Raw genomic sequence first — 22,347 nt, forward strand, 5'->3', positions numbered from 1 at the left:
ATAAGGCCTTAGACAAATATGCAGGTTTTAGTGTAGACAACAGAGTAAATTGAGCTCCAGTTTGTGCGATGACTCCTGTGTATTAGCCTAAAACGTACACAGACCATGTCAGCATGCTTTAGTATAACATGCCTCAGAAAGAGAACAAAACTTTGCTTTGCTGTCGTTGTCCTTGTGACTCCCTTAAGTTTCAACTACAGGATCAAAACAAAAAAAAAAGGAAAATTGGTTGTAATTATAAAGACAGCAAATTAAATGAGATAATGGCTTGATGGGCTTTCCGTATTTTTCAATGAAAAACAGGAAACGGGGCAATTTAACTTCCCTTTCGGTGGCTCACCTGCTGCGTCAGCAAACTTCAACATTCAATTCAGTCAATTATCTGCTATATTGCTGAGTTCTATGTAGAAGCTATTTGATGTTGTGTTGTGCTTCGTCCTACACCAGCATCTTCAATCCTGTGTTGTTTAAGTGTCTTGTAATGTGTCCATGCCAATTAGCCTGGTCAGATTCCTTGTGCAGCTGTTGTGCAGGTAATTGCTCACAGGGTGATGGGGTGTTTGTCAGAGTCAGAGTGCAGTCGAGGACTGTTCGATTGAATCTCATGCATTTTTCCATTTGTGGTCAGAATAATCGCACACGGTGTACTAGGGGGATAAAAAAATTCTCAGACCTGTTTCTGCCTGGGACCATGTCAGGAAAGAGGCAAGATAAAGAGAGGCGAGCAGGCTTGTTCAGCTGTGTGTGGATTCCTGCAAATTGTCTGGATGAAGAGACACTCATGTCTCATATCACTCCACGTTTTTCTGTGGCTCCTTCTCTCCGTTTTTATCTACTTTTCTCTCTTGCTACCTATCTTATCCTCCCTCGTTTTTCTTTCTTTCACTGCCTCACCTCTCTGTTCTCTTCCTTCTCTTTACCCTCATTTATTTTCTGTGCCATATGTTTGCCTCGGTTGCCTCGCCTTCCCTTTTCACCCGCTGGTTTGGGATCAGTGGCATCTAATGCTTTCCACGCTGCCTGATTAAGTCAGCACATGTACCCTCTTTACATTATCACTCACACACACACACACACACACACACACACACACACCCGTGCAAGAGCGTCCCCACAGACCTAATCAGTCCTTCTCTTAGTTGTCTCTCTCTCTCTCTCTCTGTTGCACCACTCCAGACTTAACAAAAACATGTTAAAATAAAGACGAGATGGACAAATAGAAAAGAGACAAAGACAAAGGTAGTAGCAGAAATTAAGAGATTAAGTGAATAGATTGAAAATGGATCAGCAGTGAGGTGGCTGATTCATTTACAAAGCTACTGCTTGTTCATAATGCCTGTTCCCAGCTCAGAGATACAAATTGTTTCTAATCAGCAGTAGTAAAATCATGCAGGGATGAGGGGGAAAAAGAGGGAGGGGAAAAAGAGTAGCAGAGAGGCAGAAAGACGAGGTGAGGCTAACAATCCAGCATGGCTCGGACTGGAAAGGCTCATTGAACCTGCTGATGCTTTCATATTGCTGGAACAATTCCCATGAAATAGGCATGAAACCCTGTGATTTATCCTCCTGCCACTCTGTGTCAAACTATAATTTAGATTCACTCTGTTAGCTAGCAAAGCATGCTCTGATTGGCTTGTCATTCACACCACTAAATGCAGCTAAATGGATGTATTGTGCTTCAATGTACCTTTGTATTACATTACTCCACACTCGTTTGTATTGACTAAATAGCCTACCGCCTGGTGTGTGTGTGTGTGTGTGTGTGTGTGTGTGTGTCGGGTGAGAGGGGGGAGAGATACCATGTTTATTGAGACAAATTCTGGACTGGAGGTCTGTTATGCTTTGTTCATGTTTGTGTGTGTCTGTGTGCTTGATTATGTGTTAAGTGAGTGAAGGAAAGAGCAAAGATGGGGCTTTATTAAATAAGTGTGTGCACCTGCGCGTGCTTGTCTGTATGTCTGCGCACCTGATTATTATGATGAAGTCTCCCAATGGGACTCACCCGCTTCAGTCCTCCAATAGTCTAATGAGAAGCTGTTTCCGTAGTTACCAGGTGTGAGAGCTGGCAGCGCATAAAGTCCTGTGGTGAAAAACAAAGGATGGGGAGAGGAGGTGGAGGAAGCAGGGATCGAAGTAAAGGCGAAGGAGCGAGAGGGGTGGAAGTGGGAGAGTGCCAGAGAAATGAAAAAAATATATATATTTGGTGTGAATGATTAATTTAGCCATGTGTCTGTATTGACGTTTGTGCTGGAGAGATCACTGTGTGTGTTACATCTTACGAGTGAAGACACTGAATCTTTATAATAAGCTAAGGGACCTGAACTAGAGTCGGTTCAAATCAATCTCAGCTAAAGTGGTGTGGAAGGTGAGTAGGGGACAAGCTGTTAGTATCTCGTCGGATCATGTCCGGCACCTCTGAAATTAAGTTGACTTGTAGTCAAGGAGGACTAATTTTGAACACGCAGTTCATTTAGTAAAACCTGATCTCAGCAGGCCATCCAATACAGAGAATGCTGTATTGTATGGCCTGTATGTTATGCTGTTTTTAATACAAAAAAAAAACCTTCATGACTAGAAACATTAAAGATGACTGGAGAACATTTAGTACAGTTATAACTAAAGCATATACTGTAGGGCAACAGATGCTCAGATCACACCATTACAGTATCTTCAGGAGCTGTATCCCCAGCTTCCATCCACACCTGTAATTTTTGATGCTATGAGTTGATGTGACTATGACATCCTTCGGACCAAAGGTTCAACCATCCTGCAGGTTCAGTGGATGAATGACACATGAACTTCTGCTCACATGTCTCGAGAACAGAAAATGAACGAGATGCTGAGTGAAAGGTTAGAAAAAGTTCTGCACCTGGCAGCTGTCCTTCACTATTACTTAACAATTCAGATGAAGTGTGTATGTGTGTGTGTGTGTGCTGTAAGTGTGCCTTTGGTATCTCTGTGAAAAGCAATTTACAGTTGTTCTCCATCAGGATTATCAAAGCTTCAAACACTTTTCTCATTACTGCCGTTTGTTTTCTGCTGCTGAGTAGCTCTTCATGTTTCTTCATTGTTCTTTTGTTTTTGTTTTTTTCCCTCTGCCAGATTTGATCCACTGCACCAATGAGATGAACGTCAACATTCCTCAGCTGGCAGACACGCTGTTTGAGCGCACAGCCAACTCCAGCTGGGTGGTGGTCTTCAAAGCCCTTATCACTACCCACCACCTCATGATGTATGGCAATGAGGTAGGAGGCTCGCACACACATTCACACAAATCCTCCAGGGCAATCTATGGAGGCTATATCAATAACTTATATTATTATTCAAGCGTGTCACACGTTCATAATACAAACATGCTGTACGCACACATTTCTATAATTTATTCATGTGTAAATCACCATTAGGATCAGCAGTGGGGGGTAGAAGACTGACTAATGCATATGGGATACAAACAGTGTGCGTAGCTACTGAGGACTTACACATTGGACACATGGAGTGAATAATCGAAATAGCCGTGGAGTGCTGGGTGAATAATTAGCTCCGTATGAGCTGGAAGCAAAAAGGGGGACAAGGAAAGAAGCAAATGAATAATCAAATAAATTAACTTAATAAAAACATGGTTGAAAGCTAGAAGAATAACACAATCCCTCCATGGATCTGCAGACTTTCAAGCACAGTAATTGGAAATTGAAATTCAAGCTACCCCTGCTGTGTTCGGGAGAACTTTTTTTTATTTTTTATTATTAATTCAGATTTTTGACCAAACCTGATCGAACCTCATGTCAGCAAAATGTTTTAATTTATATTCAACAGTGCAGTGCAGCTTTTGAAAGGGGAAGGACAGATTTAATTCACAGAGTTGTAGTTTTCATTCTTGTAGATTTATTACATTCTAACATGATAGAAGTAGAGTACTGAATCAAGGGCCTGAATACTTGGGATAAATGAAAGATTTCAGCATTAGATTTTTTTTTAATAAATTTGCAAACGTTTCTTGCTTGCCCAGTTTTAGATGAGGGCATTAATAGCTTTCATGTGCCCATACACCAAATATGGTGCTACAGCACCTGGTTAACTTGCACATAAAACTGATTGGTACGTTGTTATATGCAAGCTTTTAGGATGCTTGTTTGGTAGATTTTGCTACCTTTGGTCCAGTGGTTTCCCCTGTTTCATTTTATTGTGCTTAGCTAAGCTGCTGTCAGAACCTTTACATTTACTGGACAGTGGCATCTCATCTAAATTGTGCTAAAAGTTAACAAATAACTGTATTTCCCAAAACCATTTCTTTATAAGAGCACATCATTATGCAGATGGAAGGCATTTCCCTGTAACTACAAGTCAGAAACTACTGTAAATTAATAGGCATTAAGCACGTGTGCATAAATATTTTATAAATTCACTTCTAATACACTCTTTTGCATGGAGTTATGAACATCTAGTATCCTCTTGTATGAAAACATACCTGCACTACATTCTTTTTGATATCCTTTGAAATAGGGAAGTATGAATTCCCTGTTTAGTCACTTGACATTACACAATGCTTCTCTTTGTCGGCTCTCCGTTTATTGCGTTAATCTAAACTTCCTCAGAAAAGAGGAAGAGATGGGTGTGAGACCCTTGTATTTCTGCATGCAAAACGCATTGAGACCCAAACAACAGCCTAGCTGTTATGTTCAGGCTACAGTTGCATTAGAGACAAACTGCCAACTTTTATTAGTAAGATACTTGCAAAAGCCAAGATTTCACATATAGGTCAGAGTTATTAGATGAGTCCGAGCTAAATGTTTGCTCAAGCTCTGGAAATTCCCGCAATATTTTTGATAAACCAAATCATACTAAGTCTGTCAGTGCAGCTACAGCACCAGGAAGTGGTTTAGAGAGTGGTTTAGAGATATTCCCAAGCTGTAGGGTGATCTCTGAGCTGTCACTTTCAGTTTGGACCTTTTTGGTGTTGACGTCTCACCTAGAGTGACTTTATTGTTGCAGTGCTGTGATAATTCAGAATTTCTGCACAACCACCAAACAGCTTATAGATCACAATTACTGAGCCATAATTTTATTCTTGTTGCACAATGAAAACTGCAATTCTGGTAAAGAATAACTATGTTAAGAGGGGGATGGGGGTCTTTTTATGTTAATATAGCTTTCTATTATTGTGTTTTGATTGTATACAATCCAAGCTAATTGGATTGAGCACACCTTGTTGTCATTTGCAATCCAGATCAGAGGCAACATTAAGACCCTTACTACACCATATTTCTTCCTATTGCCCTGTAGCAATTAGATAAGTAAAGCTGTGGATATAAAATTTGTATGGAGCTACATATTAATCTTGTTTGTTAAATGAATAACACAGCTATACAACCATTTAAGTTCAAAATAATTCAAGTGCAATGGGACGTTTAAAAGGCAGTGCTTTATTATCAATATGTTGCTGTTTCAGTGGTTATTAATCTTGTAAACTACAAATGTGATATACAGTAATTGAAAAACCCTATTACAAACACACCCACAGTTCATTGCAGCACTGTATTTCTGAGCTAGGCTCACACAGTGAGGCTACAGGATGTAGTAGAGCGAGTGAGTGTGTGTACTCATCAGCCTGCATTCATCAGGCCTGTCAGGACAGTGGTGCTGACTGAGGCTCAGCAACCAGGTGTCCCTGCTCCCTCATGGCCATCCCATTCATTACAGTCAGAGCTGAGAGAAATCTGGCCGTAAAATTAGAAACCACAGACCCACAGAATTGGGGTCAATAGACTGTACATTCCTTTTCAGATCAACATGTTGACCGGTTGCAGTTTGGCTGGCACAATGAAGAACAGCCTTGTACAATGTCTGACAAATGCTCTGATGTTAAAGAACATTTGCATTGAATGAAATATGAGTAGGCGCTTGCACGGTAAAGGCAGCTTTCTTTACATGAGTGGTCCATAAGACTTTCTCTGTGAAAGGAAATTGCTATTTGTCTCACAGTTAAATTTTTAGACCTGCCCTTGAGTTGTTGATAATGCTGGATGTAAGCCTTCATATATCTGACTCATGTCACATTACACATTAGATATTAGCCCCTCAATGTCATCCACTTCTGATATGAGGAAGGCTTCACGCTGAACTGTATTTTCCTGGGTCACTCTGCCTTAAAGAGTTTCTAAGCTTCAAATAATTTTATTTGTCTGGGTTTCAGTGATAGTGTTACAGTCTCCCATATCCCAAGGACTCTGTTGTGTTTGCAGAGACTTGTCTGATAAGAAAAAAAGCTTCACAGGAAAATACTGAGTGCTTATTGCTAAAAAAAAAAAAAAGAAAATAAAAAAACTGAATCGATTTTCCCAATTTATAAAAATGACAACACAGTACTGTATAATGGTTATTAAAAGTGAGGTGTAAACAAAAAGGAGCAAAAGGAAAACAATGAGGAGGCTGTGGGAAAAGGATAAGGTAAGGGCAAAGGAAGAAAAGAAAGGAGTTGCAGAGAGAAATAAGTCAAGAAATAAAAAGAGGAAGCAGAGAGGGAAAGGAAGAGATAAAGGGAGGAAGAAGGACATAGAAAAGGAATGATTTATGGTAGATTATTAAGTAGTTTATTTATATATCACCTTTACAGATCAAACATCACATTGCTTCAAATTAAAACATAAAAAGAGAGGCATGATCAAGAGATAAATAAAAATAATTGCACGGGGTAAATACTGTCAGTATTGAAATGCAAGTCTTAACAGATGGGTTTGAACTGCTTTTTAAAGGTTTCCACAGAATTCATACATCTAAAGACCAATGGGGAAAAAAGTACAGAGATTAGGAGCCAAGGTTAGATTAGGTTTAAAAGCACTGGCAAATTTAGTTTTTAGTCTGGAGCGAGGAACAGCCAACAAACTATGTGAGGATTTGTGGAAGTTGAGCAATAGCAACTGGACTTCCTTCTTGTTAGTTGGAAACGTTTCACTACGCATCCAATTAGCTTTTTCAGTCTGTGAAACGTTTGACCTAACAACAAGGTAGTCCAGTTGCCATGACCCAACTTCCAGGTAACTTCACCTGGATGACGGAGAAACTTCACTGACATATGTGTTGCTTTTGACTTGCAGGCCCATACTTTTAGCCATTAGCTCACGAATTAGCATCAGTTCAGTTTTCTCAGTCACTCTGCAGTTAAACTAACCTAATAAATGATACACTGGTCTGTAGCTTTACTACAAAGCTTTAGTTGAGCTCTCTGGTCACAGCAGTCTAGCCTCAACCCCCTGACACACTGAGATATGAGAAAGATTCTCCAGGACTGTTTGGTGAGTGAGTAAGAAAAAAGCAAAAATGCCTCCTTCAAACAGAAAAAATAGGTAACAACAGGTGATGCAGAAGTAAAAATATTACAAATCGTATGACAAAAAATTAGGATGACATCTACTGTTGGAAATAAAGTTAGAGAAATAGGCGCCTTTGTCATTTTTAATCATATTATTAAAAGTTAATAAAAGTTCCTTTAGATAAAGAAAAAGCATTCAGAGCTGCTGTTCAACATGATCTCCTAACAGCACAAATAATATCATCCATCCACAGAGTGGCATTAGTGGGAAAGGAACCCATCATGTTTTAAATAGGGCTATTTTTTTTGCAAAACCAAAAGACAAAGTTCAGTAAAAGAATGCAAGACAAAATCAACGTGATCGTGAAATAAAAGGATTGCAAATCGAAAAGTAGCAGAGAGCTTTGCAGTAGAAAGGTAATTCGGGATATTAGAGGTGATATCACACTGACAAGGTAGGACTCAAATTAAAAGACGGATCGAATAAAATGCATATATGATTAATAATAAAGGTCTTTGAGATGAGTAGAATCACATTTTAAACCAAAAGTCTTATGGATAAGTTCTGACACATGCTGAGCAAGATGAAAAGTCGAAAAGTGTAATATGAATAAAAGTAATGACGAAACATGATCAAAGTGGGTGTTAATGTGACTGACAATAAGAAATCTAGGTAACTTAAAAATAGATAACAAGATGTCATGGGTTTGATTGATCCACCTGTTTCAACCAGGTAGATAGTAGATTATAATACAGCAAAATGTATCTATTAATCCAACTTTGATCATCTGTACTTCAAAAGATGAAAAGGATGCAGTGCTTCTATCTATCTCTATCCAACCATGCACATGGGAAAATTATTCCGTTTTTTAACAGGGTACACTAAGCACAGATAGAAATGGTCAACCCTGTTTTCCAGCAATTTCTTGCATTTAGAGATGTCTTAAATTCACCTGTATTTATAATAACTTTACCTCTCATTCAGCACTTGGGTGGGTAATGATCTGTACGGATGTCGTGACTGTTCAGTATAGATTTGATATTTGGCGCTGTTTTCTTAGTCTTGTTATGTGACACATGGCCCAACATTCAAATGTTTAGATTGAACACTTAAAGTGTCGAGCAGGTATGATAAGATAGGGATGGAAAGGAGGCTTTTTCCTAGGTCAACAACTAAATGTAAATCAGCAGACTGTAATATCTCAGCATATTTAAATTTAGTCCACTGTTGCATTCATTGTAAGTTGGCCGGGATGTCAGCACAATGCGGCCATTTTAAATGCAGCCCATTTTATTCTACTGTGCCTGGTAATATATTCAGCCCATGCTTTCAAATGGAATGTGGGAATTTGCCGTTCAGCGCAGGAAGAAAGTGAATTAAGGTTTAATAACTCTTCTATGCCTCAGCTGCCGTATTTGTTAAATGGTTTAGTATCATGATTAGAGTGATGTATAATTTCTGTGTGCGTGTGATGGGCTAGTATTGATACTGTCACCTCCAGTGTTTTTTGTCCAGAAGAATCCTGGCTCACTACCCGTTGACACTCTGGATCTTATGAGTGATCGACAGTCTTTCTGCTAGTACAATGCCACTTTAAGAGTGCATCTCAACAAAACACCAGTGTAGGATGTGTTCATACCTTACTGTTTCTACTTCTCAGAAGTAGATGGAAAGACTGTCCTCATACATACTTTAAGATTAACATGAAGTTTACATTTGAAATAACCTGTACACAAAGAAGGATGGGATGTTTAGTCAAGGCATTGTCTCAGTTGTTACCATTTGTCAGCATGCACCTCTGCTTCTTAGCCTTTTGATAGGCCAATATGTACCAAAAACAATCCAGCAGGAAACCCAAAACAATGGCTGGGTGAGCTATTTTCCACCTCTTTACCCCCAACCACAGTGTCTCTCTACTGGTCTTGCTCCTGGGACTGTTTGATACTTTGACCACCCAAAACTTGAACAAGGCAATAGAAAGATGCATAGGAAGTGAGGAAGTGGGAGAGAAAGAGGAGGGTGACTCTCTTCCTGGAATTAAAAGAATGCAGAAAAGAAAACAGATGCAGTTGATGACAACACTTGAAGAAGTAAAAGTTAATGATTGATTTTTGAAAGACTAAAAGTAATTATTCAAATGGGTATTGGACACATAATCCACCTGATTTTCTGATACCGTAACACTGATTTATCCCCAGGTTTACTTTATGTGATTAAATATTTAGTGGTAAAGCTCTGGCTTCTTATAAGCATTATTTACTTTACAGCCATTGTAAAACAAAATGCTTAAAATAAATTAAACTGTCAGATTATATTTTCCTAACAGCATTAAGGCATTTAAGGCATGATTATTCTAAAACAATTGTTTTCCTGAATTCTGTTCTTTACCTCTGTTTCCATGATAACATTACATTTAGTCATTTGGCAGTTGCTTTTATCCAAAGGGACTTACAAGGTACAAGGCAAAGGCAAAGTAAGCCTAAGTAGATCTTGCCTGAGGATCACTACTGCAGGTAGGCCACAGCAGGAATTGAATACCAGTTTCCCATATGGATAGCACGGCGTACAACTGCATCCAGCAAAAATCTAAGCTTTTTTTTTTTTTTTTTAAACTTATCTAGACATTACCTAGAAGTACTGTTTGTGACAATGCAAATGGCAAACTCCGTTAGACCAGATATTAAGCGAACTTTGCGAATAATGTGTGTGTGAATAATTGTCGGGAGGATTCACTGCGAGTGGGAGGAACGCTGACATTTCTGTCACGTGACGTGTGCTGCTTTTAAGTGCTGTAAGAAAAACACTGTGGTTTCCGCAGTGTACCTTTTGCATCATGTCCTACCTCATTTCTGTTCTGGTGCCACCCTTCACCTAAACCTGTTTCCAGTAGGTGAGAGCTGCTGGTGTATTACATGTGTGAAGGGGCAACTCCAGACAATGGCTGGACCTGGTTTCCCAGTTTCCCCCCTTGACTGGCTAATTTTCCTATTAGCCTGGTACTCATTGGCTAATTTTGCAGTGAAGACCTGGCATAAGCATGCCTTCATGGTTATATTTAGTCAGCAAAAATAGTCAGAGCTTTAAAAATGATGTTTACTGCAAAGCTTTTGTATTATTAATTTGGTCAACCTGGTGTTACATATTTGTCCAATTGATACAAGCAGTACTAACAGAATGTAGTTTTTCTTATAAGGTAGAATCAAGAGAAGGTAATGCTTTGTCCCTTCACATTTTGTTTTGTAATTATTAATAATTGCTTTTGCCAGGTGATCACAGCAAAAAATCGAACTTCTGCAACTCTAACCTGTCACACTTTTATAATAGCCTTTACAGCTTTCTGTTTTTATCACTGTAATTTCAACAAATGTCACAAACATTTGCGGATTCACGAGGCACAGTATAACACAGCCCTGTGAAACCCTTTTTAGGAGTTTGTTTTCAAGGACGCCAAAGTGCTCAAAAATACTACCATCATCTTTTCTTCTTCAGGACAAGATGGTTGTAAGCGTCAGTGGGGGAAAATTACAGTCTGATTGATTGCACCTCAGTGAGTCAGGAATCAGGATAGAGAGCTGTGACTGTGTACATCAAAATGAATACTGGAATAGGATGGAGTACATTGAAAGAATGAAAGAAAGGTGGTACAGTGAGGGACTGAGAAGCTGGGGAGATAGAGAGAAAGAGAATGACACAGGAAGAGCGTAGACAGAGTATGAGAGTCATTAAGGACATGAGAGGAGACAGGGACGGTCTGGAGAGGACACTAGTGAAACTGCTGATGGTAGCAGGATGCGCTGCTTTCCTTTTGTGTGTGTGTGTGTGTGTGTAAGAGAGAGAGCAATACAGAGACGGAGGGAGGAAGAACAGCTAGGTGTGTGTGAGAGACAACGCAGTTTGTGTGCTTTACAGCAGTGTAAAGTTGCAGTGTGAGCCGCCACCCCCACAACACTGCCTGCTACCAGCATCCCGGATAGTGAACGGCCCATTTGTTTCAGTGACGTCACCCGAGCACTCTCATCTCTCCTCCTCTGGGAGAGTGAGGACACAGATGGTGGCTGAGATTTAAGCAAGGATAGGGAGAGCGAGATATTATGAAAGACAGACTTTTGATCAGACAAGAGAGGGAAAGGAGTTGAGGGAAAGACGGGAGAAATGAAAGACAGAAACAGTAGAAAAGTGCTGACTGAAGCTTCTTGTCGGAGGGAGCCGTGACAGGGGGGGAAGTTATTTGTGTGTATGTGTGTTTGAGGTCACCCTGATTCAGATAGGGGTCATTGGTGATGATGTGAAAAGCTTTGATACACAGATAACACAGTGTCACTGTCACAATGCATGTGCTCCCTATCAGCTGCTGGTGTGGCGAACATAAACATGATTAGCGTAAGGGCAGACATTTGCAGTGCTATATCTCCATGCGTGTCCCAGACAGACTCCTGCTTGTCTCTGATAGCCAAACATCCCATCTAAAAAGCAAAAACTCCAGGGTGACCCACCAGGAGCCGACACACTCACCGCACACTTCCTTATGCTCTTTCAGGCGGATAAACAAGTTTTTCCCAACTCAAGTAAATTGGCTCCATCTGTGTGATCAATAGATGAAAGTAATGCGAGTGTTTGTGTGTGTGTGGCCATCCTACTGGTCTCAGCAGGCTCAACCATCCAGAAACTTGCAGGGTACAACTAGTTCAATGGAGATTTTCCCAGTCAGGGATGTCTGCATCTATTTCTGTTGCTTTATTTGCCTTCAATACTGAGAGATTATTGACTTGCAGTATTTGCTGACACATTAGTTGATTTTTAATTATACCCCTCTGCAGAACAGAATAAAATAATAGTTTAACCACGATAACTAGGCACAGCATCAGACTTAAGATTTCTTCAAATATTGACAGGTGATGCACAGGGTTGTAGTAAGAAATTAGTTTTTCTAGGTCTATATTTGTCACAATACCAAAGCTTTTTTGTTTTTAATAAATTTAATGCATGAAATTGTCCTTGTATTTATTTCAAACGCCGATAGCACGGAGGAAAAACATTATTGTAGAGTTTGAGAAATTCAGAAACGCATATTAGATATAACCTTTTTGTCTGTGTAACAAAGGGTTCACACAGTTTGTAGTGTAATGGAACAAGTATATTCTTTATGCAGCCTAACAGATTTATGTGAGAAGACAGTAACAGGCTGGTTCTACATGCTTGGAGAATTATAATTCTACATCGAACTAATTACTACTAATACTAGAAATAATTTGATAAGCTCACAGTAACGCTTTAACAGTGCTGTGTCTTTATTGTTGTTTCTTCTTTTTAGTTCAATTCGGCAAATGACGACTTTTTGCCGGGAACATTATAGCTTTTGCTTTAGCCTTTATCACAATATCATGTTCTGTTCCCCATTTGTAAAGGTTATGCAGGGTGACACACTCAAAGATACCTCTCTTATTTATTTATTATTTTTTTAAGCTTTCTTTATTTAGCTGGTAGGAAGTAATCTTGTTTTTACAGCTTGTCTTCTAATGATTGCTCCCAAGTTATTCTAAAAGATACTGTCTGTGAGAAGCTGTTTCGCTCCTGCCACTAGTCTCTCTTCAAGTGCCAGGTTTAATTAGGAGAACTGTAATTAGCTTTGCTGCTGCCTCCCCTTGATACAATTACTTAAAGCATTATAGTTGGCTTTTTTCACTGCATTTGATCTTCGGTTAAAAATGATATAATATAAAAGTTACAGAACTTCATGCAGTAAACACATTCCTCCCTAGTGTATTTGTCTTTAAGAGTAAATAATAAAATACAACAAATGTAAAATGGTTTCTCTCCACCTGATGTCTTTGGACTCAGATTTCACCATACTATACATACTTGTAAGATCTATTTTTATGAATGAACAAAGGAGAAATACCTGCTAACTGACATCAGACATATCAGTCTAATGACTCTCTACCAGTTAAAACACCTTTTATGTTTTTAATGGCACACCCAAGGTGAGGCTTGCATTTGGGAATGTGATTTCTGGTTGGTCATTAGGTTGCCAAACCTTCTGCAGTACATTTCCAAAAGAGAGTCACATGATTAGAGAAGCAGCTCATTACATAAGTGTTTCCACCTCTTTCAGTTCCCACTTGCACATTTTTTTTTAATTGATATTCTGTTATGGTCCTCAACATGCAAACGCAGCCTACTAATTCAGCAGTGTTATAGTATCATGTTGTGGTCTTTAATTTTCATTATTTAATCTCTGTTTCTGGGAATTTCTGATTTATCTACAGCTTTGTGGATGGTTCTAATACTGTGCTAAATTACTTATGAGTATTTGCTGCTGTTGCTAGGAGAAAAGGCCAAACTGAAGCACAAACCAGAAACAAAACTGTAGAAAATTCAGATTACTTCAGAGTTGAAAAGGAAACACAGCAACATAGTTGCTGAATTAATCCAAAAGTGCCACAGAATTTGAAAGTGAATTGAATTACAACTGTAAATATTTTATCATGTTTCCACAAAGTGCAATATTTAGTTAGAGCAAATACAGAAGTTTGAGTGCTTTGATTAAATGTTTCTTACTGATGTGCTCCATGAGAGTCATAGTTTCTCTCCTAAATCTTTGTATGGAAATAGACTTTAATGTATTTTTCTTTTTCTTTTTCTCAATCAAAGAGGTGGCGACACATTTGGCACTTCCGTATCTTGTTGTTGTAACATTTCTTTACATCCAACTCAAATGCTTGAGCAGGATGAAGCTCTTTAGCTTGTCGCAAATATGAACAGGTAAAATGGGGGACACTGCATTGTAGGAAAAGAACTACTAATACCCACTCTGTATGTGTTTGTGTGAGCATTACTGTTTCAAATAGTGACTCATGTTGCTTGGCTGCAACATTGACCTCGCCAACACACTCATCCACCAGCAAAGCACAACTGCTCCCCTGAGAGTGGGAACCCACACACTATTAGCCTTGTCACCTTGTAGACACACACAAAACATTTCAGTATTGCCAAAGCCGGATTTGCACACACATTTAAGTGTAGGCATATTCTTTTAATCCTGTCATTTTCAGCTCTCACACAGTGTCTCTTTGTGACTCTGTCTCTTTCACACTTTGATTGGATTCAGCGTTTAAACGTTTGATTGCGTAAGAGGAGGAGAAACACTACGTAGGAGAAAGGAGGAGGAAGAAATACAAGAAGGGGGGGGGAGAGAATTCCCAGGCAGGATTTAGGCTTGGCAGTTTGCGTGTGCACATGTGTGTGTGTATCTGTCCACGCGTCTGCTTTCGTGTGCGTCTCTGTACGTGTGTGTGGGTGTGTGTTACTCTGCTTGCATAAGAGCTGCTTCCATTCAAAGCAGCCTGATCACGACTCATTCTTCTTGTGTGAGTCATCATCTTTGTGGAAATTGCTTTGCAGTCAGTTCTGACGATTTTGTTCATGTGTATTTTTGAGAGGATGTAAAGTCTAGCAATGGAGCCAAAAAAGAATTCCCCTCTGGACTCACTGACCCCAGTGGACTCTCTGACCCCTGTCTGTGGATAAATGGTCTGACTGACCCATCTATTCCCCTTTAAACGGTTCCTTCTCCTAGTTGAAGTACCCTTGAGCAAGACGGTGAATCCTAAATACCTTAGAGCTATTTGTACACTCCGTGAAGACTAACAGAGAATTTCACTACCAGGATCAATATTTTCTCTGCCAGTAGAAGACGTGGTTGTTCATTGGCCCTGAGTACACATTGGCACGTCCAGAGCACTAACTGTTTCAACTTCCCAGATATGAAGTTATATGACGTCAATGAGCTGCCACAGCTCATGTTTACCAACCAGGCTGGTCTGTGATTTTATTTTATTTTTTCATACCGTTGGGAAGGTGGGATAAAAAAGATCTCAAGTGCGTACTGCTGTCTATGGGTATATAATATACGTCTATAGAAGTATATAATGTACAGTACGTCTTATGTCTCAAAACCCACAAGTTCATCACTTAACCTGGAGCTGAGTGGAGCTTTTTCTAGCAGCTATTAAACTTGTTTGTAATATGTAGCAGGGTAAAATGTTGCACAGATTCTAATGAGCATACCCCTATCTCTACTTTAAAAAGTAATAATTTAAGCTTGGGTGTTGAAAGTAAACTGAATTTATCATAACGTTTTTCAATGTTTCAAGTCTCTTACCAGCGTTGGTGTAGTAAATCACAGTAGCTTCAGCAACCAACAGCATCCAACTAACCAATTAGCTGGCTGCCATAAAACATTTCAGAGATATATCCACTTAAAATTCAGATTTTTCTTATTACCATACCATGTGAAAGTACAGTTCCCTCTAAAGTATTGAAACTGCAAAGCTAATTCATGTATCTTTGTTATAAACTTTCAACCCATCGGGAGAAGTTGAACTTGGTCTCATCAGCCCATTAAACCTTATTTCTGTACTTTTGTGTCTCATGTCTGTACTTTTTAGCAAATTCGAGTCTCCCTTTCTTTCTGATTCTTACTACTGATAAGGGTTGATTGATTTTTTTTTCTCTCCTTATTTCTCAGATTCACAAAGGCTTTTTTCTCATTACAGACTCTGCTTTATTGAATCAGATTATTGTTTTTAACAATAAATGCAGTCTGCATTGGTAAAACCCAAGGCTTAAACCAGGAGCAGGAGTCATTTAGAGCAATTTGTTTTTGAGCAGGCGTTACTATTGGATACTTGTTGGCTAACAAGTAATACCTGCTGGTCACACGTTCGAGTGTTTTTGCCCCCTTAAATTTTACTAATATGTAGCCATAAATGATTGTTGAACTTCTCATTTCAAAACCATGGGCAGTGATCTGTTGTCGTTACTGAAGTTGTTAGAGGGCATTGAGGTCACAGCCTTAATCACCAAACCAGATAAACCATTTACCGAACTGCCACCACAAATCTTGAAGTACCCTATTGTCTCCAAAATATCATTGTATTCTCTAGCAAGAATTCAGGCAGACATCCACGATGGTTGATAAAGCGCAACCACAATTTCCTGTTCAAATTCTGCATCTGTCTACACAGCCCCAGCCTTCTCCTCTACATAACCTGGCTACACAATTCAAAAAAACGAAAGGGGGGAAGAAAACACTTCAGGTCAATGTAGAGGCGATGGTGTTTGGTTACTAGGGAAACCACCAACTTATGCACTTTTGAGAGAAAGACGTGGAAGGAGGGAGGTGGAGAAAGAGAGGGTAAGAGAATGAGCAAAAAGGCAGAAAAGGGGTGGATGCTGGATACTGGTTGCTCTATGTATAGCTATGTTTCACTGTTGAGGTTGAGAGGTGGGGATCTAAATGTTTCAAAAATGCATGAGGTTGTTCTCCGATATGCTAACATGAATTATTTGACAAGCCGAGCCGACCTGCTTCCCCATCTCGCTCTCTGTGTCTCTGTACGTCTTCTCATTCTCTCTTCCTTTCACGCCTCTCTATTCCTACACCTATCGCAAAATCTGAATCTCCTCTCAAAACTGCGTCTTTTCTTGGAACTATCTTTGCTGAATAATCCAGGGCTCAGCGGGTTTCTGAGTCTCCCTCTTTGTCTCTCTCTGTGCCGAGTGTTTCTGCCCCTTTATAGATTTTCTCCTTTTTAACTATATCCATTCACTTTGTGTGGGTTCGCTCTGCCTCCGCCTTTGTATTTGAGGCTGCGGGAGAAACGCAGGCTCTTGTCAGATGGGTTTTTGATGAGGAAGAGAGCAGTCAGCAGAGAAAGGGAGCATGTGAAGTTTATGAGCTCTTTCTCTTCCTGCTTCCTTCTGCTTCTCCTTCAATTCAGCTCTTTATCTCTGACCATCTTGTCTTAAGTTTCTCTATCTAACCTGGGTTCATTCTAACACAGGCAGAATGTTACATTTATAATACTATTCTCAATTCACCAAGCATTATTTTTATTTAAACCTTTTATCAAGACAGCTCATATTTTCTTTGCCATGGTCTTAAGAGAACACACACTGGAGCTCTATGAACACTGTGGCTAGTTACATTCACAACTCTAATTAATTAATTAGTTGATTGGCAGGAAAATCAGCAGGAATCTTTATAATTGGTTACTTGTTTAATTGTGGTTGTGGCTACAATAGTGAGCTTTTGCTTATTCCAGCTCCTAAACTATGAGGAGTCACAGTTTTATTAGATTTTTGATTGAATACTTTGTGTCTAAAGTCATCACTATAGACTCGGGAAAACTTGTAATCCGCATTCATCTGACACTTTATACACTAATCAGCTCATCGAAAAATGTATTCGTTAATAATGCTGTCAGGTGTCATATTAGAATTAGCTTGGGCATTTGTTTGGTTATTGTCCAAGGTGAAACAATAGTCCAGAAATCCTTACTTTATTGTATTTCCACCATCATTAAAGTTAACAGCCCAGTGACATAAACTTCCTTCAGGCTTATTTCCACCTTAGCTTTAACTCCACCCCAAGCTTTATCTCAACCTTAACCTTGCCATAACTCATAAAAGCCATGACTCTGGCAAAAAAGTCTCAACTATAAACCAATGATTAACTTTTTGCATCTACATTTGTGTCCAGATGGAAGCTGAATCCCCTCATGTGATGGTGTGAACAGAGTTTTGTCCCCAGAGTGTGAGGATCCAGACAAAAAGGGACAAAAGCCAAATCTAATTCTTTATGCCTTTTTAAACAGTCCCAGAGCCCTTGGAAATGTGGCAGTGCAGCTGAATCCAACACACGTGCCCGCAAGCATATTTGTGCTCACAGACAAACACACACACATTCTTAGAGGCTACAACCAGCTATTGAAAACTGGTTCTCTTCCAGATCTGGATCATTTTAAGTCAGTTGGACAGAGACAGCCTTAAAGTTAAGATGCTTTTGGGAAGCCTGAGGCCTGGGTTCCCAAAACCTAGGATGATGGCCAAGACTTATTCCAGTGAGCTCTGTTATTCTGCGACGTGAGGAGGACAACATGGCAGACATGTCCACGAGGGACAAAAAGCAAGTTTAGATCTAGTCTTTTCAGTCCTGAGTTCATGTCAGACTTCATGTCTTTGAGTTCATGCCTTTGATCTGCATATAGACTAGAAGCTAGAAATAATATTTCCAGGAATTTTACTGCAGAAATAACTCATATTATTATATTGGCAGGAACACAGTTCTGAGTAGTTCAAAGAGCCATGCACAAGAACAATGTAAAGCATAAACCTTATGTTCTTTGCACCTTCAGATGGAAACGTAAGAGGGCACTGACTAAAACGGTGCAGGACCAACAGAAAGCCAAAAATATTAGCTAGAGTGTGTTTAAAAATTGAAAGTTCAAGCTACTTAGAGGTTCAAGCAAGGTGACCAGAAGCAGATGTCCGAATGGCACCTAACGTTGCATTATGTTCACAACTTTATTATATTTCTTCTAATTAAAAAAAAACAAAAAAAAAAAACACAAAATCTGTTTTTGCAGGTTTATGTCAAGCCTAAAGATTGTGACGAGTAAGAAATCATGTCAGATGTTCTCTCAAGACAGCTAGTTGGAAAATAAATGAGCTACCAGCACTTGCAGAGTGACTGAAGTCCTCCCAAATATCTGAATTTATTTTGAATATCCAGCTCCAGCCAGAAAAATCTGGGCTTCTTGAGAAACTGAATAAGTAAAGGTCTGGTTGTCATTAATATCTTGACACAGAGATGTTCTCAAACAAGGCCAAAAAAAAAAAAAAAAAAAAAAAAAACCCTCTCAAAAGAAGAGGGGAAAAAAAGTTATGGGAGCTGCTAAAGGGCCTACAGCAAAAGGCAAAGGTTGTACTGGGTGAGATCCAGCTATAAGAGTAAAAAGATATCTAAAAGTGAGAGTAGGTGCTGCTGGAAAAAGAACAGATACGCTGAATAAACCTCTCCCTGGAAAATGGGAAGTAAAGAGCTTCCAGTACCTGCTTAGTGACAAAAAGTAAAAAAAGTAACTAGTGTTTATGAAAAAAACAGGAAGGGATACAAGGATCCATTTTCTGTTATCTTGCACATCTTGAAATATACACAGGAATATTAAGAGTCTGTAAATGATAGCGATGGCATGATTCATCACTTTCTGTAGTAAAATTTAAGCTTTAGATGTGAACTCATTAACATTTGCAAAGTGTTATTACATAACACTTCATTATTTTGTGCTGCCAATCTTTCAGCTACTTCCCAAAGGTTAATTAATTCTCTTTCTGACCACTTCTTTTTGCTGTTTGTCCTCCCTCACCAGTACTGTGTGAGCCACTCAAAAGAAGTTCTAATAAATGACTGGAACAAGCAGCCAGACAAAAGTTAATTTTTAAACATGGACTGCCCAGCCTGAGGTGAGGTGGTGCGAGTGGTAGGTAAACCAACTAAAGCAGCAGGGAAGCAAAGGGTTAGATCCTCCTTCCTGCTGCTTGCTTTGACAAGAAACTGAATCCCCACCAGCTCTGAGGCTGCCGTTCTGTAGCTGACTTCTGACCTTGCTGCAGGACAGCAAACACAGACAAACAAGAAAAGACAATTTGCTAAATTATCACAGACATCTTCAGAGATTGTTTTGAGTCGTAGCAGAGACGGTTGTGTGCTGCCTTTAAGTAAAGCCTTTACATTACATCAGTGATGAATCATCTCGACCTTCTTTATTAGCTGTTGGCTAATGTCTGACACAGAACATGTGTGTGACTACATACATTTTACCCTTTCAGCTGTTTAAATTATCTTTTAAAAAAGTTAATAAAAAAAAACTGTTTTAAATTAAGGGTTCAGAATATGTTAAGCCAAGATGCATAGATGTAATTATGTCAGCATTTGGTCTATTAGGTCCATCCTGCCTGAACTGATCTATAACTCTTATACTGTCAGTCATGTTATAATAAGTTCAACCAAGAAAAAAAAATTGTTTTACGAAGGCTACGTGGTCTTATATTTCATTTTGAGCACTTCTTAAAACTTTTTTTTCTTCTTCTTATTGCAGCGTTTCATCCAGTACCTGGCCTCCAGAAACACGCTGTTCAACCTGAACAACTTCCTGGATAAGGGAGCTCTGCAAGGTAAGGCACACAACCGCACCTTTGACTCTCCAAAAGCCCTGTGATGATAATTCACAGGATGATTTGATTTTAATTTGTTTGTAAAGCACCATGTGAGCAGGGTTCGCTGGAAGGACATTAAGTTAACATTAAGTGTTAGACAACCAAGTAAAAGTATTCGCATATGGTTACAGTGTGGTTGATAACTTGGTTCAAATGCTTCTGCAAATATACACAAAAGACAGTATATATAAAGTGAATGGACATTGTTGAATAGCATCATTTGTAGCTGTGTCACATAGCACAGGCTATATCCGACTCTCTCCTCTTGTTTTCTCTCCCAGGTTACGACATGTCAACCTTCATCAGACGATACAGTCGTTACCTGAATGAGAAGGCCATGTCCTACAGACTGGTGGCTGTGGATTTCACCAAGATGAAGAGGGGGTAGGAGGAGGTCACACACAAATTCACCACCTCACTCATCATTTCACATGTATCTTGTCACAAACCAGTTGATGGAGTTTAGCTTTTGGCAGTGTTGAGAGAGAGAGAGAGCAACAACAGATTACTATTGTTTTCAAAGCAGTCTCTGTCTGTAGAAAATCGTGTAAATCGTTATACACGTTACATTATAAATATTCATTTATAAGTTTATTATTTGGCTGCTGTCCCACTGAGGTATGTGATTCAGTTACAGCCAGTAGTCAGTTAGCACAGCTAGGCAGCTTGCTAATCGACTCTGTCAAAAGGTACAAAAAATGGCAAAAAAACTAAACCTTTCAAACTGTGATTGTGTTGTGATCATGTACCGGACTATTACTACTGGCCTTGCTGCAGTGACCTTGCCAAAGTCATTTAGTCCGCAGTTGTCATTGGGTCTTTGCATTAATCTAAGCTAACCATCTGCTGGCTGGAGCTTCCAATTTGCCGTTCTGGCATGAGAATGGTTTCAGTCTTCTCATGTAACTCTCAGCGGTTCTTTTAATGCCAAGTCATTGTGGGCTACATATACATTTGATAATCTTATCATGCATTAATAATGACACTGTAGCCTTGTTGGAGACTTGTTTATTGCAGATTCCTTTGACATGCTGATCCTGCCGAGTGGAGTCTCATTATTTATTGGTTAAATTGTATTTTACTTTTTTAGTTTTTGTAAAAAAAAAAAAAAAAAAAACTAAATTAAACAAAAAAGAAAACGAGTGTATGCAAAACAATATATTTTTTTGTACTACATTTTTTTTGCATACATTCTCATAATTTCTTCATTCCTTTTATGTGTATTTCCTAATTTGCATCAACATTTGCATAAAAATTTTTGTCAACAAGGTGCCCGCTACAGCTGTGTTTGTGTGTTTGTTTTCTGTTTTCTTAGGATTGACGGGGTGATGCGTACGATGAACACAGAGAAGCTGATCAAGACGCTGCCCATTATTCAGAACCAGCTGGATGCTCTGCTGGATTTCCAGGTGTGTGTTATGCGTATGTGCGTCTGTGTGTTTCCATGCTTCTTGTGAAAATGGTGCTCGATTCACTTTCCAATCAAAATGTAAATTGAAACTTTGCAAAGTTTTTAGACTCTCTTTATTGATGGAATGTAAGAAGCATATTATGGTGACAGATTTAATGTTGTAGCGTGAGTGTGTGTGTTTGACTGTGTGCTCAGCGAGGAGGGAAGGGGATAGGGTTGGGATTTTGCTGAAATTGGTGGGTGCATTGTGGTTTGTGCCACCGAGCTTCAAAGAGTGATAAAAATGGATGGTGCAGTTTCTCTTTGGAATACATACCGTATGTGTGTGTGCGCTGCGTGAGTGTTTATGTATTTGTAGATGATGTTTTTCTCCCACCTAAACTAAATCGACAGCTGCTCTGTGTGTGGCGGTGTGTTTGCTTCATGCCAAAAGAGAAGAGGTGCTAGTAGCAGTGAAAAAGTGTTTGTGGATTTTTTGAAAGAGATGTGTTCTTTTTGTGAAAGTGTTTTGGAAAGATGTGATGTTAATGTCTTCTTTACCTTATCCCCTCTCTCTCTCACTTGGTCTTT

General features: G+C 39.3%; 1 protein-coding gene across 1 annotated transcript in view; it reads left to right on the top strand.

The window, feature by feature from the left end:
- Window positions 1-22,347, top strand: part of si:ch211-200p22.4 (phosphatidylinositol-binding clathrin assembly protein) — a 72,853-nt gene that overhangs the window by 14,809 nt on the left and 35,697 nt on the right. The window contains exons 2-5 of the mRNA XM_026353048.1: window positions 3,103-3,245; window positions 20,249-20,324; window positions 20,648-20,750; window positions 21,682-21,775. Of these exons, the coding sequence (XP_026208833.1) occupies window positions 3,103-3,245; window positions 20,249-20,324; window positions 20,648-20,750; window positions 21,682-21,775 (416 nt within the window). The remainder of the gene's footprint in view (window positions 1-3,102; window positions 3,246-20,248; window positions 20,325-20,647; window positions 20,751-21,681; window positions 21,776-22,347) is intronic.

This window comes from Anabas testudineus, chromosome 18, assembly GCF_900324465.2.
Source record: "Anabas testudineus chromosome 18, fAnaTes1.2, whole genome shotgun sequence".
NCBI lineage: Eukaryota > Metazoa > Chordata > Actinopteri > Anabantiformes > Anabantidae > Anabas > Anabas testudineus.